The 19,234-nt window shown below is 42.7% G+C and overlaps 1 protein-coding gene across 7 annotated transcripts in view; it reads right to left on the bottom strand.

Moving 5' to 3' along the window:
- Window positions 1-7,127: 7,127 nt before the first annotated feature.
- Window positions 7,128-19,234, bottom strand: part of LOC132870993 (zinc finger protein 431-like) — a 78,358-nt gene continuing 66,251 nt past the window's right edge. For 6 of the 7 annotated variants that reach the window (XM_060905089.1, XM_060905091.1, XM_060905092.1 and 3 more), the window contains 3 exons: window positions 14,455-14,522; window positions 14,107-14,285; window positions 7,128-8,987 (listed from right to left, as the gene is read on the bottom strand). In XM_060905089.1, coding sequence (XP_060761072.1) covers window positions 7,303-8,987; window positions 14,107-14,285; window positions 14,455-14,522 — 1,932 coding nt within the window. In that variant the 3' untranslated portion in view covers window positions 7,128-7,302. Of the gene's footprint in view, window positions 8,988-11,693; window positions 11,762-14,106; window positions 14,286-14,454; window positions 14,523-19,234 lie in introns of those variants that run through there. The other variant, XM_060905095.1, reaches the window with a different exon arrangement.

The raw sequence follows: 19,234 nt of genomic DNA, 5'->3' as shown, positions 1-19,234 counted from the left end.
CGAGGTAGGAGTCATTCAGTTCCTTCCCTCTGTGCAATGCAGTGTGCCAGGGCCCAGCAGAGCACTCCTGTTCCCCTAGCTAGTTCAGAAATGGCAGAGTTGAGGGCCATGTTGCTGAAACAGCAAGAGCAGATAAATCAACTTACCAATAGTTTGAGCATGTTACAGGGTCTCCCACGTCCAGCAAGGCTTAGTCGTCTTTCTCCTGTGATCTGTAGGCGGTGCCAGAAGCCTGGTCATTATGTCAGAGTGTGTGACAATGAGCAAGTGATCCTGGCACGTAGTCCAGCCCCCCAGAGCAGGCACGATGATTCCCCCTCTGCACCCTCGGCAGGAAACTAGCTCCCTCCAATGTGCTGAGTCATACATTGGAAGGGGACACCACTGGCTCACCTGGCCTAAATCCAGCACATCAAGCCGTATCCTCCCTCCTTGGTCAGTGCCCAAAGGTAGCTGTCAGGCCAGGCGGTGTAGTGGTAAATTGCCTGTTAGATACGGGCTCCGGGGCAGCACGGTGGTGTAGTGGTTAGCGCTGTCGCCTCACAGCAAGAAGGTCCTGGGTTCAAGCCCCGTGGCTGGCGAGGGCCTTTCTGTGCGGAGTTTGCATGTTCTCCCCGTGTCCGCGTGGGTTTCCTCCGGGTGCTCCGGTTTCCCCCACAGTCCAAAGACATGCAGGTTGGGTTAACTGGTGACTCTAAATTGACTGTAGGTGTGAATGTGAGTTTGAATGGTTGTCTGTGTCTATGTGTCAGCCCTGTAATGACCTGGCGACTTGTCCAGGGTGTACCCCGCCTTTCGCCCATAGTCAGCTGGGATAGGCTCCAGCTTGCCTGCGACCCTGTAGAAGGATAAAGCAGCTAGAGATAATGAGATGAGATACGGGCTCCATGGTGTCCACCATGGTAGAAAGCTTCTTTTTGCAGAACTTCCAAGATCAGCTTCAGCATTGTTATTGGCTGCAGCTCCGTGCTGCAAATGGTTTAGAGATGCCTTATACTGGCTACGTTGAGTTAACTGTTGAAGTACTTGGTAAGGTCATCCCCCACTGAGGTTGGCTAGTTGTAAAGGATCCCCCAGGTCAGTCGTCCCAACCTTCAGTGCCTGGAGTATTAGGGATGAATGTCATCCGTGAATGTTACAATGAACTGTTTGGGCAGCATGGTCCAGCCCTTTTCGATCTCCCACCGGTGGTCCATGCCTCACCTCCTTGGCAGCAAGCCCTGCAGCATTGCCATAAAGCCCAGTCACAATCCCCTAAGGCTAGGATAGGTGTTGCTAAAGTGAGGGGCCGACGACCGGTTCACATTCCTGGTGGCACCCTTAAGCTGATGGCCGCCACCTGTTCTACTCAGTTCGGTGCAGCCTCAACCCCTGTCCTGTTAGAGCCGGCAAGGGATTCCCTCCCCTAGGGCCTTCTCATTTCTCCTTTTTTGGTCCAAGTGCAGAGAGGTACCATCTTTATCCCTGTAGTCAATGTGGGTAGGACGCGTGCAACACTCCCTCCTCGTCACTTTATAGGTCGGTTAGCACACGTCACTGTTGAAAGCCTGCCAACAGGAATCACTGAGGTGGTAGCTAACCCCTACACTCACACATTCACAGCAAGCCTCCAGACACACACAGGCCAGATTAGCTTGGTGTGGCAGCAAATCCAGAGCATTGATCTCTCCGTACTTAGTCTTTGAACAAGAACAGGTTAGGTCTTTGCTTTTGAAACATGAGCCTGTCTTTTCTGCTTTCGAAGGTGACCTGGGTTGTATTAACCTTCTTTCACACGACATCCCATTGCTCGATGACAAGCCTATTAGACAGAGTTACAGTAGTCTTTCGACCCTGGTGCTAGAGCTGTTGGGGTTTACATCAAGTTGTTGTTCCTTTTTTCATTTTCTTTTTTTTCTTTACTAGACCCTCCTTTATTAGGAGCTGACTTAATCGGCGGGACGCCAACACAAAAAGGGGGGGGGGGGGGGTAGAATGTAACCGGTATCTTTCGGTAGGTTGTCCTCTTGCAGCCACCGTAGGTCTGCACCTAGTTGACACACCCCCAGGCAGCAGGTCAGTGGCTATTCATTTATGATTAGCATTACATCTATAAAACTGCACTCACCGGCAGGTCACACACAAGCCCTGGTTTTTCGCATTTCTGCTTCGGTCCTCGCTGCTTTTATTGGACGTGATCCGCAGTACACCATCTAACGCTTCCGGGTAGTGTTGAACTACCGAAGGTTTGGTCCAGAGGATGCTGGGAGCACTCTGCCGCTTGTGGTCTTGACAAGTTCCGGTAGCACACTGAACATTGTGCCTGCTTGGGATGCCTGATGCTATTGTTTGTGTCTGAGTCTGATGCATGGAGGTAAATCAGAATGTTTGTTTATGTCTAGTTCATATGTGCTAGGTGTGTGAACGTTCTTATTGTTGTGTGACTACTTTTACCTGGGTGATATTAACATTGTGTGACTCTTGACGTTTTTTTTTAAATAACATTGTGTGAGCACTCCTAGTAATGTGAACCTTTTTAACTTGTAAGCACACTTGTGACCATGCATCTAACTGTTGCTTGTTCCATCAGAGTGATGCCACTGCTGCTTTGTCTAGCCTAACTTTGTGTGTGTGAGTTCAGTTATTGCCCTTAGTATTTGACCTTTCTTGTATTATTTTGGATTTTCTTAATTTTGTGTCTTTCTGACTCCACTCCAGCCTATGCTTAGGTGTGCCTTTTTTTGTGTTTGCTGCTGCTGTAGACGTGTTGGTCTAACGCCGTTGGCTGTGGGGGAAGTACTGGCTGCCACCACTAGTAACTGATCTGGCTACATTCAGCTGCTGTTTGATTTGAACTGTTGATTTTACCTTGCCCTTCTTGATCTTTCTATAGCCTGGGCGGTTCCACGGGGCAGGTTGCCGGATCTGAGTTCTCCTTTTCGTGCACCTCACCTATTTGTAGTGGTAACAAGCACCTCACTGTTTGCTGTGATCACCTTTTTGCAGTATCTTCCCATGTGTGTGTAGGTAGGCACAGGAAACCCAGAGCACGTTTGGTGTGTCAGCCTCACCTTTCCAGGACAGGTAACCAACCTTTGAAGCTGCTCTAGTCTATATTGCTAATACATAGTATTGTTAATCCTGGTGGCAGCCCTTACTTTCCCCCTCGTGTGCCATATTTCTTTTTTTTTTTTCCTTTTTTTTGCCATTGTTATAACTTGCCTTGTTTTTATTCAATAAATCAAAGTGCATTTTAATATTGTTTTATTGTTTATTTTTCAATAAATATTGACATTATTTAGACTGAAACCTCACGTCTCTGTATTCACTTACTTACCGGTGTGGGAGAGCCCTCTTGTCAAAAACCTGGTCTGGGGAAATACTGTGGTACAATTATCTCTTGTGGTGTAAGGCCACAGGTGGCGTAGTCAAACACTTTAGCCAAGACCCTTCAATTCACCCTCTGGGGTCACATTATCTTCTATTATGGTGGAGAGAACCAAACAAGCAGCATTAGAAGCTTGTCTCTGGAGTTCCAGTGGCTCTCATTCCATGCTAATTGGAATACTATCAATTTTGTTTGACACCATTTTCTAATTTTAGTGGTATGCAAAAGTTTGGGCACCCCTGGTCAAAATTGCTGTTCCTGTGAACAGTTAAGCAAGTTGAAGATGAAACGATCTCTAAAAGGCATAAAGTTAAAGATGACTCATTCCATTTATATTTTTTAGAAAAATAAATTTTCATTTTCTACATTTTCAAAATGACAAAAAAAAAGGGAAAAGGGCCCAAAGCAAAAGTTTAGGCACCCTACATGGTTGGTACCTAGTAACACCCCCTTTGGCAAGTATCACAGCTTGTAAACACTTTGTAGCCAGCTAATAATCTTTCCGTTCTTACCTGGGGGATTTTCATACATTTGTCCTTGCAAAAGGCTTCCAGTTCTACAAGTTTCTTGGGCTGTCTTACATGCACTGCTCTTTTGAGATCTATCCACAGATTTTCAAATGATGTTTAGGTCAGGGGACTGTGAGGGCCATGGCAAAACCTTCAGCTTGTGCCTCTTGAGGTATTCCATTGTAGACTTTGAGGTGTGTTTTTGGATCATCGACTTATTGTAGGACCCATCCTCTTTTTAACTTCAACTTTTTTTTACAGATGGTGTGATGTTTGCTTCCAGAATTTGCTGGTATTTATTCGAATCCATGCTTCCCTCGACCAATGAAATGTGCCCTGTGCCACTGGCTGCAACACAACCCCAAAGCATGATCGATCCACACCCATGCTTCAGAGTTGGAGAGGTGTTCTTTTCCTGGAATTTGGCACCCTTTTTTCTCCAAACATACCTTTGCACATTGGCCAAAAAGTTCTATTTTGATTTCATCAGTCCACAGGACTTGTTTCTAAAATGCATCAGGCTTATTTAGATGTTCATTTGAAAACTTCAGACACTGAATTTTGTGGCTAGGACGCAAGAAAGGTTTTCTTCTGATGACTCTCCCATGAAGGTCATATTTGTTCAGGTGTCGCTGCATAGTAGAACAGTGCACCACCACTCCAGGGTCTGCTAAATCTTTCTGAAGGTCTTTCGCAGTCAAACAGGGTTTTTATTTGCCTTTCTAGCAATCCAACGAGCAGTTCTCTCAAGTTTTTTTTCATCTTCCAGACCTCACCTTGATCTCCACTGTTTCTGTTAACTGCCATTTCTTAATAGCATTACAATCTGAGGAAACAGCTACTTGAAAACACTTTGCTACATTTTTGTAGCCTTCTCCTGCTTTGTGAGCATCAATTATTGTATTATTCAGAATGCGACAGAGTTGCTTAGAGGAGCCCATGGCTGTTGATTTTCGGGACAAGTTTGAGGAGTCAGAGAATTTATACAGCTTTGAAATCTGCATCATCTGACCTGTCCTAATGAAGAATTTGAACAAGCCACAGCTCAATAAGCTAATTAAGGTCTGGAACCTTGGTAAAAATTACCTGAGAACTCAAATGTATTGGGGTGCCCAAACTTTTGCATGGTGTTCCTTTTCTTTTTGTCCACTCTCCAATTGTACAAAACAAAAATAATACACAAATCTTGCAGAAAACACTGAAAAGAAATGTCATCTTTACCCTTATGCCTTTTGGTGATCAGTTCATCTTCTGCTCACTTAACTATTCACAGTAACAGACATTTTAAATAAGGGTGCCCAAACTTTTGCATGCCACTGTATGTTTTAAGGTGCATGTGTGATTGGTATACCAAGGTGCTAGTTTTTTTTTTCTCCTGAATTTTCTTCTTTTAAGCGGATCTACATTATCTAAAGTAAAGCAGAATGTTGACTCAAAGCATTCCGTTGTCTGATCAAGTTCTGTGAGGTCTAATGGGGATCCAATCATAGTTGATAACTCTGGGAAACTACTGATAAAACTTTATGCAGTAGTTGCTGTGAATGTACTTTTGATGTGATGGTGTGCAAGGTGCATATATTATTGTTAAGACATTTAAAAAAAAAGATGAGGTGGTCTGAGGGAGCATCGGACTGTGGAAGTATGAGTATATTTAATACAAATGCAAGTGCTAGATCGAGTGTGACCACTAGGAATCATATAAAAACCTGAACAAAAATAAGGTTAGGTCCTATGACATTCTGATTCACCCCTACTGAATCTAGAATGGACACGGATGCTGTTCTCAGAGTCTTCCAGGTGATCAAAACAAATAATATATCTAACAATTAAATTTGTTGTCTAAAGATACAACCAGGTTTGAGAAATTCCACAAATTCAGAAAGAACTTCAGAATACAAACCATGAGTCTGTAAATAATTAGTTGAATGAACTGCGGAGATTTATTTTTTTAGCTACATATGTTAGGATAAAGAACTTCAAATATACTGAATTTTTGTTCAGGTTTTTGTACAATTCCTAGATTATTATTATAATAAACAACTTTGAGGCCTTCTCCTCAACCAGTGAGACGAGCTTCATTTAAGTAGTCCATACTCCTTTGGTTTGATCGACATTTCCATTAAACATAGTACATTAAACTCCTGATCAGTAAAATTCCATTAACAATTAGTCTCATGCTGCAATACTAGACTGATAATAGTGTTACAGTTAAATCATTACTTGTATGGTGGTAATTAATGACTACTGAAGAGCAAAAGAAAACATTAACAGTCTCATTTTAAGCATCACTATAAGGTTACATATTTTAAAACTGTCATAGAACACTGGTCTACAGCTTCTGAAATAAATATAGTCAAACTTTACTAATTCTGGATCGCTGAGAACGAAAATGAAACTCAAAATTGTTCATTGGCTCGTTTTCAAGATTGGCTCTATGAATAAATCTGAGTGGGTTTGGATAGTACTTACTTTTTTGGCAAAACAATGAATGATGCAATCTGAAGCCGGTATTGCATCATTATTCCTAGAAGTCACTGATGATGCAATCATAAGTCAACTGACATCACTCTGCTGAACAAACTGTCTTATATCAGCTTTCAAAAAAAAACAAAAAACATAGTGCTATGCACTCGAGATCAAGTCTTTGCTTGACAAGAGATGCTCCGTTTCATGAATACATGAGACAAGCTGCCATAAAAATAAATAAAAACCCACTGCATACACACTGAATAAGGACTAAACCTATTCAGTACTTACACATAATTGTTTTTTGCCATTTGGTTCATAATACATTTTATTTATATAAACTTTTTGCTGACTTTCTAGTGTTACATAAAAAGAACAGGTGAAATATCATGTAAACTAACCATAAACACATGAAGAGGCCTAGTTTTACAATTTATACTTAAAACATTACGATCTACACAATGTACACAAGTAGAAAATCTTAAATATCTTGGAAGCTGGCGGCACTGTGGTGTAGGGGTTAGCGCTGTCGCCTCACAGCAAGAAGGTCCGGGTTTGAGGCCCTTGGCCGGCGAGGGCCTTTCTGTGCGGAGTTTGCATGTTCTCCCCGTGTCCGCGTGGGTTTCCTCCGGGTGCTCCGGTTTCCCCCACAGTCCAAAGACATGCAGGTTAGGTTAACTGGTGACTCTAAATTGACCGTAGGTGTGAATGTGAGTGTGAATGGTTGTCTGTGTCTATGTGTCAGCCCTGTGATGACCTGGCGACTTGTCCAGGGTGTACCCCGCCTTTCGCCCGTAGTCAGCTGGGATAGGCTCCAGCTTGCCTGCGACCCTGTAGAACAGGATAAAGCAGCTAGAGATAATGAGATGAGATGAACTTTAAATCATGCAATGTCTCCGAGTTAATGCACTTGTAGGTCTTAAACGTAACTAAATAAGTAAACATCTTTCCACACTATGATCACTGATGCAGCTTCTCTCCTGTGTGAATGCGCTGGTGTTGTTGGAGATCACCCTGATGAGTAAAACTCTTTCCACACTGTGAGCAGTGATGCAGCTTCTCTCCTGTGTGAATGCGCTGGTGTGTTTGGAAAGCACTCTGATGAGTAAAACTCTTTCCACACTGTGAGCAGTGATACGGTTTCTCTCCTGTGTGAATGCGCTGGTGTATCTGGAGAGCACTCTGATGAGTAAAACTCTTCCCACACTGTGAGCAGTGATACGGCTTCTCTCCTGTGTGAATGCGCTGGTGTATCTGGAGAGCACTCTGATGAGTAAAACTCTTTCCACACTGTGAGCAGTGATGTGGCTTCTCTCCTGTGTGAATGTGCTGGTGTGTTTGGAGAGTACTTTGACGAGTAAAACTCTTCCCACACTGTGAGCAGTGATACGGCTTCTCTCCTGTGTGAATGCGCTGGTGTATTTGGAGATTACTCTGATGAGTAAAACTCTTCCCACACTGTGAGCAGTGATACGGCTTCTCTCCTGTGTGAATCCGCTGGTGTGTTTGGAGATCACACTGACGAGTAAAACTCTTCCCACACTGTGAGCAGTGATACGGCTTCTCTCCTGTGTGAATTCGCTGGTGTATTTGGAGATTACTCTGACTAGTAAAACTCTTCCCACACTGTGAGCAGTGATACGGCTTCTCTCCTGTGTGAATGCGCTGGTGTATTTGGAGAGCACTCTGACGAGTAAAACTCTTCCCACACTGTGAGCAGTGATACGGCTTCTCTCCTGTGTGAATGCGCTGGTGTGTTTGGAGAGCACTCTGACGAGTAAAACTCTTCCCACACTGTGAGCAGTGATACGGCCTCTCTCCTGTGTGAATGCGCTGGTGTGTTTGGAGATCACGCTGACGAGTAAAACTCTTTCCACACTGTGAGCAGTGATACGGCTTCTCTCCTGTGTGAATGTGCTGGTGTTTTTTGAGATTACTCCGATGAGTAAAACTCTTCCCACACTGTGAGCAGTGATACGGCTTCTCTCCTGTGTGAATGCGCTGGTGGATTTGGAGATGACTCCGATGAGTAAAACTCTTCCCACACTGTGAGCAGTGATACGGCTTCTCTCCTGTGTGACTGTGCTGGTGTCGTCGGAGAGCACTCCGTTCAGTAAAACTCTTCCCACACTGTGAGCAGTGATACGGTTTCTCTCCTGTGTGAATGCGCTGGTGTCGTTGGAGATCACTCTGACGAGTAAAACTCTTCCCACACTGTGAGCAGTGATACGGTTTCTCTCCTGTGTGAATGCGCTGGTGTCGTTGGAGATCACTCTGCTGAGTAAAACTCTTCCCACACTGTGAGCAGTGATACGGCTTCTCTCCTGTGTGAATTCGCTGGTGTGTCTTGAGTGCATTCTGATGACTAAAACTCTTTCCACAATCTGAGCAGTGGTGAATTTCCTTCTGTATATCATTATGGGAAGTATCAGAATGGATAGTATCAGCTGATGTTGGCTGACGACTGGAGCATTTGGAGGGGATCTGAAGCTCATATTTAATCTCTCCTGATTCTCGCAGTCTTGCATCCTCTTCATAGTGGCATCTCTGGATGTGTTTGTCGAGGTAAATTTGAGATGCATTGGAACGAGGGAATGTGGAGCAGGAAAAGACTTGCAGCAGAGCATTCTTTACTTCTGGAGAAACTAAAGGACAAAAATAAATTGAACATGAAATGCAACAAGATTATAAAACATAACACTAACCCAATGTAAGGAGTGTTTTTACTGAAACTTAATCAAGATTCTACATGAATTAAGACAGACAAAAAAAAAAAGGTTGCAGACTAAGATATAGCAGCCTCTAGCTTGGAATACTGAGAGATTCAATAAGGTCCTGGAACAGCAGCTATGCACAGCATTGGCCATAGCTCCATGGGTATGAGCGACCAAAGGGGAGTTGTTGGTTCCTGTTGGACATCACATCAAGTCTAGGTAATGGAAAGCCTAGCCTTATTTACATCTCATCCAGGATTGAGAAGGAAACTCAGCCCTCACATTCAAGGTTCTGAAAGATCCAAAAATGGGCCTTATTTATCAAACTGGATATGGATAGATTTATTTGCAAATAGCTTCTAGTAGCATTTACACAAGCAAATCTGTATTTTCTATCTGGATTTTATATATGGATTAGGTTGTCAAGTTTAAAACACTTATTAATTTCAATTACACACAAATTTCATGAAATTAAGTTTTGTGGGATTTTGTGAAACCCAGTTGATTCATATTAATGTAATTGATGAAATCAAGCCAACATCCATAAATTAAGGCATATAACAATAGTTATTTACAACCCCGATTCCAAAAAAAGTTGGGACAAAGTACAAATTGTAAATAAAAACGGAATGCAATGATGTGGAAGTTTCAAAATTCCATATTTTATTCAGAATAGAACATAGATGACATATCAAATGTTTAATCTGAGAAAATGCGTCATTTAAAGAGAAAAATTAGGTGATTTTAAATTTCATGACAACAACACATCTCAAAAAAGTTGGGACAAGGCCATGTTTCCCACTGTGAGACATCCCTTTTTCTCTTTACAAGAGGTCTGTAAATGTCTGGGGACTGAGGAGACAAGTTGCTCAAGTTTAGGGATAGGAATGTTAACCCATTCTTGTCTAATGTAGGATTCTAGTTGCTCAACTGTCTTGGGTCTTTTTTGTCGTATCTTCCGTTTTATGATGCGCCAAATGTTTTCTATGGGTGAAAGATCTGGACTGCAGGCTGGCCAGTTCAGTACCTGGACCCTTCTTCTACGCAGCCATGATGCTGTAATTGATGCAGTATGTGGTTTGGCATTGTCATGTTGGAAAATGCAAGATCTTCCCTGAAAGAGACGTCGTCTGGATGGGAGCATGTTGCCCTAGAACCTGGATATACCTTTCAGCATTGATGGTGTCTTTCCAGATGTGTAAGCTGCCCATGTCACACGCACCTAACGCAACCCCATACCATCAGAGATGCAGGCTTCTGAACTGAACGCTGATAACAACTTGGGTCGTTCTTCTCCTCTTTAGTCCGAATGACACGGCGTCCCTGATTTCCATAAAGAACTTCAAATTTTGATTCGTCTGACCACATAAGTTTTCCACTTTGCCACAGTCCATTTTAAATGAGCCTTGGCCCAGAGAAGACGTCTGCGCTTCTCGATCATGTTTAGATACGGCTTCTTCTTTGAACTATAGAGTTTTAGCTGGCAACGGCGGATGGCACGGTGAATTGTGTTCACAGATAATGTTCTCTGGAAATATTCCTGAGTCCATTTTGTGATTTCCAATACAGAAGCATGCCTTTATGTGATGCAGTGCCGTCTAAGGGCCTGAAGATCACGGGCACCCAGTATGGTTTTCCGGCCTTGACCCTTACGCACAGAGATTCTTCCAGATTCTCTGAATCTTTTGATGATATTATGCACTGTAGATGATGATATGTTCAAACTCTTTGCAATTTTACACTGTCGAACTCCTTTCTGATATTGCTCCACTATTTCTCGGTGATCCTCTTCCCATCTTTACTTCTGAGAGCCGCTGCCACTCCAAGATGCTCTTTTTATACCCAGTCATGTTAATGACCTATTGCCAATTGACCTAATGAGTTGCAATTTGGTCCTCCAGCTGTTCCTTTTTTGTACCTTTAACTTTTCCAGTGGCGGCACGGTGGTGTAGTGGTTAGCACTGTCGCCTCACAGCAAGAAGGTCTGGGTTCGAGCCCTGTGGCCGGCGAGGGCCTTTCTGTGCGGAGTTTGCATGTTCTCCCCGTGTCCGCGTGGGTTTCCTCCGGGTGCTCCGGTTTCCCCCACAGTCCAAAGACATGCAGGTTAGGTTAACTGGTGACTCTAAATTGACCGTAGGTGTGAATGGTTGTCTGTGTCTATGTGTCGGCCCTGTGATGGCCTGGCGACTTGTCCAGGGTGTACCCCGCCTTTTGCCCGTAGTCAGCTGGGATAGACTCCAGCTTGCCTGCAACCCTGTAGAAGGATAAAGCGGCTAGAGATAATGAGATGAGAACTTTTCCAGCCTCTTACTGCCCCTGTCCCAACTTTTTTGAGATGTGTTGCTGTAATGAAATTTCAAATGAGCCAATATTTGGCATGAAATTTCAAAATTTCTCACTTTCGACATTTGATATGTTGTCTATGTTCTATTGTGAATACAATATCAGTTTTTGAGATTTGTAAATTATTGCAGTCCGTTTTTATTTACAATTTGTACTTTGTCCCAACTTTTTTGGAATCAGGGTTGTAATTTAAATGTAGGCGTTAAAAAAAAATAAAATAAAATAAAAAAAGGGACACACTGCATCGGTTCAGATGGCATTCAAGTAGGTCTGCAGCAGTAGGAATTTCCTTACCACAGTATTTGAAGAATGCCATGGTGTGGTTTGTAGTAATAAAGCAACCAAACCTCCATGTGTTTAATTGTTCATTCATTCATCGGATGCCATTTGTTCCTTAACATGTTGAAGTTCTTCAGCTGCAAGAGTTTAAGGAGCTAAAAATTAACATAATTAAAAAGAAAAGTTCTCCATGGGATGACTCTTGTGGAATTATTGAATTCAATAAAAATACTAAAATTGTTATTGCTTGATAATATAGCCATCACATATGCTCCTGAAATAAAGCAAATGTGTTGCAATTGATTTTTATAATGGTTGATGGGTTTGACTGATATCTGCATTATCCAATTAACAACTTCACTTGGTTCAGACACTGCATGTGTGTGTTCAACTAACTTCTCTCCAGCCAGCTGGTTATATTGCACTGAAGGTATTATAATGCCTCCCCCCCGTGTTTCTGTAATATGGGGAGGTCTGACATTATCCTATGTTATGTGTTTACTGTGACAGGGCATTCCCCGCCCACTGATTTCTCCCCAATTTTCTCCCTAATTTAGCCATGGACAATTCCCACCCATCAGACTCCTCTCCAGTATCACATAACAGCTACCAACCAGGGAGGGCTATCATGTGCTTCCTCCAAGACAACTAACACCAGTTGACCATGTTTTACTCATACAATGTCAGGGGGCTGCAAAGCACACTCGGAAGAAAGCCCAATCCACTTACTTCCTATTAATGTGCTCTCACACACCCATGACTAGCCAGTGTAACTGACAGGGCAGAGAAGAGAGAGCATGCCATCTCTCCCTCCCAGAGAGCCTAGACAATTTTGCTCTCAAGCTCCTAACCATAGATGATCGTGGCATCATCAGGATTTGAAAGTGGCAATATCTGGATGATGGGGAGGATGACAGGGACAACACTTTTCTGCTGTGCCACTCGGGATCCATGCATTTTACGCACTTTTCTGCTGTGCCACAGGGCATGCATTTTACGCTACTTCTGGTTAAATTGGGCATGATGAATAAAACTACAATACCTTGTGGTTTACTCTTTAGTCAGTTTCGCAATAGCAAGATATGCAGTGGGCTGACTTCACGCGTCTCACACTACGTTCACACTACAAGGCTTAATGCTCAATTCCGATTTTTTTGTGAAATCCGATTTTTTTGTGAGGTCGTTCACATTAACAAATATATGCGACTTGTATGTGATCCTCAGTATGAACGAAAAGTGACCTAAAAGTGTTCCGCATGCGCATTGCAGGATACAACGACATCAAGGCAAGGCAAGGCAAGTTTATTTATATAGCACATTTCATACACAATGGCAGTTCAATGTGCTTTACAGAAGTAAAAACAAAAACAGTAAACAATAGAGAAATAAAATTACATAAAATAATTTTATTTTTATTCTAAAACAATTAATTAAAAGAATTAAAAGAAAATAATAAGAATTAAACAATAGTAGAGATAAAATAATAAAATGAAGTAGAAGTTCAAATAGGAGGAGAAAAAAAAGAAACCAGCAGAATAGAATAAAGAATATAATAGAATAAAGTTAAAATTAAAGTAAATTTAAAACATGAAAAAATTGCTCCCAATGGCTACACTCTCTTTTTCCAGCCCAAATCTGTCGCGACAAGCAGTGTACCCAGTTCACCCAGGACATCACACGCAGTGAGCATGGCCAGTGTTTACGGAAGTAACCTAAAGTTTCCTGTGTATGACAGTAGCCAGCTTGGAGTACCTGGCGATGATGCAGTTGTTGTTGCGACGGAGCCAGAACATGCACAATAGCCTGATGTTAAGGAGGAGGTTGAGAAGGAAGAGGGCAAGGGTTTTGGCTCAGGCGTTCTGCGGGGTAGTGACTGCAACCTCCGTTCAAAGGAACATCAAAGCCATGTTGTTGTAACTTTTTTTGAGAGACCCGCTGCCTACTTCAGTGCAGAATAGTGACGTTTGTGGCTTGTTGATGACGTGTAAGTCGGATGAATGCGACCTGGCGGTTCAGACTGAAGTCGCATATGAAAAGATCGGATAGGAATCGGAATTAGGACCACATATCCAAACGGCCTGGGTCGGATTTGAAAAAAATCGGATCTGTGTCGTTCATACTGTCAATAAAAGATCGGATACAGGTCACATATGGGCGAAAAGATCGGATTTGAGTCACTTCAGCCTGCAGTGTGAACGTAGTGTCAAAGGAAGCTGATAGACTTCACCCTCTCTGGTTGGTCACTGTCATATGATAAAGACCTACCTGGTTGGTGGAACAGGCCAAAATGAGTTCTCTGGGGAATGCTCTAGTTATTGCAGACTGCATTGTACAACAGCTTTCATCCCAGAAACACTGGCAGGCTCAGAAACATGTCATGAAATGATGCAGAAAATAACTGCTATAACCTCTTAGACAAAAGTAACACCTTGCTGTCTGGTTGTTCCTGTAGGTGCAGGACGGAGTTCTTTGGTGTATTCCTCTTCATACCACACCAAGAGCTCCTGTCCTGGGTTAATGGATCGACAGCAACGATACAGAATTCCCCCTTGATACTCAAATGCCACAAGATTCTGTTCTTCTTCATTACGGGCAAAATTCACATATCTAAAAGAGTGAGGCAACATTCCAGAAAAGGTAAAAATCAGAGCAGAGTTACAGACTTGGAGAAAGCATGGCGGAGATATCAGTGACACGAAGATAAAGTTCTTCCAACAAATGAGGAGCTATAAAATCAAAATCACTAAAATGACCCAACAGCTGGTGTATTGCTCACCTCATCCAATTCACATGCATCTTTCTTTTGGCATCAATGTATTCTTCACACTGCATGCTCCTGTATACCTGTAGAAAAATACCACATTTACAGTTTCTTTACGAAATCAATAGCTGGCTTTAAATGAGGTATACGGAAACAAGAACAATGTCTCATGCCAATATTATTAAGCCTCATGTTGGCTGAATTAAAGGTTCTTGACTGTATCATAAGATTCACAAAACAGCTGACAAGCTCCAAGATGAATTTAGTAACTACAGGAAAATGCAGGCAAGGCTTTATCAGAATTTAGGCAAAGGAAAGGTTTCTCATTAAAGGCTTTACTTCTCACATGGCAAAGCTGTGCTGTGAATCAGACCTCTCTGATAAATATATGCCCCTTGTGTTTTGGTCTCTAAACAGACAGCTACAAAAATACACAGCTTTAAAAGTCAGTTCTGTCCCTAAATGGGTTTTATATTTTGATCTGTACAAGTGATATTTATTTGGGCGTCAAGGTTCAGTGTAGCAGTGTTCATCTTTAATTTAAATAATTTTAAATTTACTTTTAGTCTTGTGTCCTGAAAATTGTAGTTACATTTTAGTCTTTTTTTTTGTCAAGATTTCATCAGTGGAACTCAATTTTAATTTTAGTCTAATTCTAGTCAATATTTTAGCCATAATTTCCTCAGGTAGTTGCATGGTACTTGTAAACTGTGCCCTGTAGTTTTAAGAGGGCCTATTGCAGCAGGGGTTTTGCCAGATTCCCCCCCAACATATGGCTGGTTTTGTCACTATGCAGAAGTTATGTGGAGTTAGCCACGACTGTAATGGTGATGAGCGCTATTTTCATATGAAGACGTTACTTTGTTCAGACCAATGCTGTGTGTCCCCCCTGAATCATATACCCGTTAGAATCCAGGAGCATTCTGAAAGCCATGCAAGCAGGTAAGTGAGCAAGTCTAGCAAACCGGATGCACTCCCGCTTCCCAACTACGGTCAGGAACATGAAAAAGAGGGAAGGCAACATACTGGAATGGATTTTGCTCAGGATATTTCCCCTAGCTGTAAAAATTCCCTTGAGAAGTAAGCTAGGATGACTGTCTGAACAGAACCAGCTATTTTGGGTCACACTTATTCGTCGGGGCATAATGAACAGAGATTTTGTTTTGCTGTGTTTTTACCAGCCCTCTCTGTGGGCCTGTCATTTTGCGTTCACATGACAGCATACGTGTTGTTCTCACTGGTCAATCATAACCAAGTTAGCTAATGCACATTAACATTCTACACTAATGCAAAAGCAGTGTGCAGCAGTGAAACAAAATCCATGGAAAAGTCAAAAATTAAAGGAGGGGCCAAAAAAACAAACCAGGCATTAGAGGCATAGGCTTCCAAATGTTTAAAAAAAAAAAAAAAAAAAAAAAACTACATACTACATACATGTTTGGCAATCAGCACCCTGAATTGGCCTGCAATGCCATTTTCAAGGACCAGAATGAAGAGCTTAAAATGAACATTAAAACATAGCTATAGACTAGGCTGTTACCTCTCGCGGTTACCAGAGGACTAGCCCCCCCCGTAACCCTAGCTGTATAGGTGAGAGGCCGAGGGCTATGGAAACGAAGGTCAGTGCCGCCCAGTGTACCTGACTGCATGGTGCGGGAAGGACTTAAGAGATGGGCTAGGCTGCATGTTCATTTAAAACTGCTGTAACTTGCCCAACCATAGCTGACTGTCATATGTACCAGAGATTTCCAAGCTTGTTGGGGCTGAAGCACATCAAAAGGTCAAACCAGAATGTCAAGGCACACTAAATTAAAGTTGGCTATCGATTATGAGTGGGTCGATTGGCAATTGCGCATGTGCATTCTGTGCTATGCACTTCCTGGTTCCTGAGTTGTTTGCGACGAGTCTTTTTTTCCGCGAGTGTTGGCGTTAATTACTAATCTTTTAAAAAAATTTTCTACAGATAATTTTCCACTATCCTCTTCATTTTTATTGTACTGTCACTTTCCTTTTTGTACTTTCCACTTTCGCTTTCCTTTGTCCGCTTTTTTTCTCTCTCTTTTTTCGGAAGAACGCTGAGATCGGAAGCTCATCTCATTCATTATCTCTAGCCGCTTTATCCTGTTCTACAGGGTCGCAGGCAAGCTGGAGCCTATCCCAGCTGACTACGGGCGAAAGGCGGGGTACACCCTGGACAAGTCGCCAGGTCATCACAGGGCTGACACATAGATACAGACAACCATTCACACTCACATTCACACCTACGGTCAATTTACAGTCACCAGTTAACCTAACCTGCATGTCTTTGGACTGTGGGGGAAACCAGAGCACCCGGAGGAAACCCACGCGGAGAACATGCAAACTCCACACAGAAAGGCCCTCGCCGGCCCCGGGGCTCGAACCCAGGACCTTCTTGCTGTGAGGCGACAGCGCTAACCACTACACCACCGTGCCGCCCCCGAGATCGGAAGCTTTCTTTTTCTTTTTTTTTTCCTCCTGCGTAAAGACCATAAGCCAAGGCCATCCACATCGGATCTGCTTTAATATCAACAGATCTTTGATTAAGGTACGTGAATCTTTTCATCATGGCACACCTTCAGCCTGTTCAGTGTGCAGGATGTTTAGTCATTCTTCCTCTGTCATTAGCAGCAGCTTTATTTGTGAAAAGTGCAGATTAGTTAGCTCTCTGACAGAGAAGATTATAGTGCTAGAAGGACGTGTCCAGACTTTAGAGAAGGCCAGTGAGAATGAGAACAGTGTAGTTTCTGTAAGGGAAAGTCCGGATGCCCTAGGTGGAGTTAGTAGTCCCCCAAATCCGGCATTAGAGCCCTTACAGCGGGGCGAATGGGTGACGACTCAGCGGCATAAGCATAGAGCCAAAGCTACCGCTGAGGCTTGCCCAGGGGAACACCACTCCTCTCCGCGTCATGTGTTGAACAGGTTTGCTCTCCTTAGTGATGCACCCACTGAGAAACCTGAAAGAGCTCTGGTTATAGGGGACTCTATCATACGGCACGTGAAATCAGCAAGGCCTTTAGGGGCACCAGCAGCTTTAGTCAGGTGTATACCAGGAGCCAGGGTGCCAGACATAGCTGGTAATCTTTGGGTCCTAGGCAAGCACAGGTTCTCAAAGATAGTTATCCATGCAGGAGCTAATGATATATGCCTTCATCAGTCTGAGGTTACTAAGAGTAACTTTGTAGAAGTGTTTAAATTAGCGAAGGTGACGTCCGATGCTGTAGTATGCTCTGGCCCCATCCCAATGCGGTGTGACGATGTAGCTTACAGCAGGTTATGGTCGCTGAACTGCTGGTTGTCCAAGTGGTGCTCTGAAAACAGTGTAGGCTTTATAGATAATTGGGCTAATTTTGAGGGCACTGCTGGCCTGTTAGGGTGGGACGGTATCCATCCCACTCGGGAAGGTGCTGCTCTCATTTCCTGCAGCATAGGTCATAGTCTCAGAACAGGCCTAGTTAATTTCTGACAATCCAGAGCCAAGGCCAGGGAGCAGACGAACAGGCTAAACTGACTGTCTGCTAGCTGCACAGAGTCGTCACTCAGGGTCCATTACATCGAGACTGTGTCTGTTCCCCGAGCTAAACAAAAAGGTCAAAATATTCAGAGAGTTTGTTCCAGTAATCTAATCAATATAAAATTAGATCATACTGACTGTCCAGCTGCTGCCAGCACCTTTGATCTAAAGGTGGGGCTATTAAATATTAGATCTCTTTAGATCTAAAGTGCTAATGGTTAATGAACTCATTACTGATCAGGAGTTTAATGTACTTTAACTGAAACATGGATTAAGCCAAATGAATATATAGCATTAAATGAAGCGAGTCCTCCTGGATACAGTTATACGATACGATACGATAATACTTTATTGTCAGTTTACACTGAAATTTGGTTTGCATCCCTGAACAAGACTCGCTTGAGGACAACACACGCATATAACATCACAGTAACAGTACAATAACCCACCACCATAGTCAGGGGTAAAGGCAAGACGGAGGACACATACCTTCATACAGACATACATAAAAACAGCCATACATAACATGAGGGAAATTTTCACCATGTGTAATACATTGGATTAAACGCTCGCCTATATACACCAGCCTCGTCTAACTGGCAGAGGAGGAGGCGTTGCGGTTATTTATAACGATTATCCAGGTGCAACACAAAAACCTGGTTATAAATTTAATACATTTGAAGTTCTTCATACTCATATAATGTATGTAGCCTCGAAAAATAAGTCTACCCAGTTAATTCCATTACTTATTATTTACAGGCCCCCAGGGCCATGTTCTGAGTTTCTTTCTGAATTTGCAGATTTTATCTCAGATCTGGTTATTTCCTGAGACAAAGCTTTAGTTGTCGGAGATTTTAATATTCACTTCGATAACCCAGAAGACCTTTTAAAAACAGCGTTTGTGTCCATTTTAGATTCAGTAGGGATTAATCAGAATGTCATAGGAATGACCCATAATTGTGGTCACACCCTCGATTTAATACTAACATTCGGGTTAAACGTAGAAAATACAGTCATAATCCCACAGTCTGAAGTTCTCTCAGATCATTATCTCATCTCATTTAAAATATGTCCGAGTAATAATATACGCACCTCACTACACTACTATATTAAATGTACATTCATGTCAACTACTGCACAGAGCTTTATAAATTATCTCCCAGAGATCTTCAACTCTGTTACTTCAAATACTTGAAGTATTTGTATTAGGACCACATGCAGCTAGAAGTAACAAGAGATTATCAACTTTGATTGGGTCACTGT

The sequence above is a fragment of the Neoarius graeffei genome, chromosome 22 (assembly GCF_027579695.1).
Source record: "Neoarius graeffei isolate fNeoGra1 chromosome 22, fNeoGra1.pri, whole genome shotgun sequence".
Lineage (NCBI taxonomy): Eukaryota > Metazoa > Chordata > Actinopteri > Siluriformes > Ariidae > Neoarius > Neoarius graeffei.
Note: the sequence above shows the minus strand (reverse complement) of the source record. Positions and strands in the feature narration are given on the sequence as shown.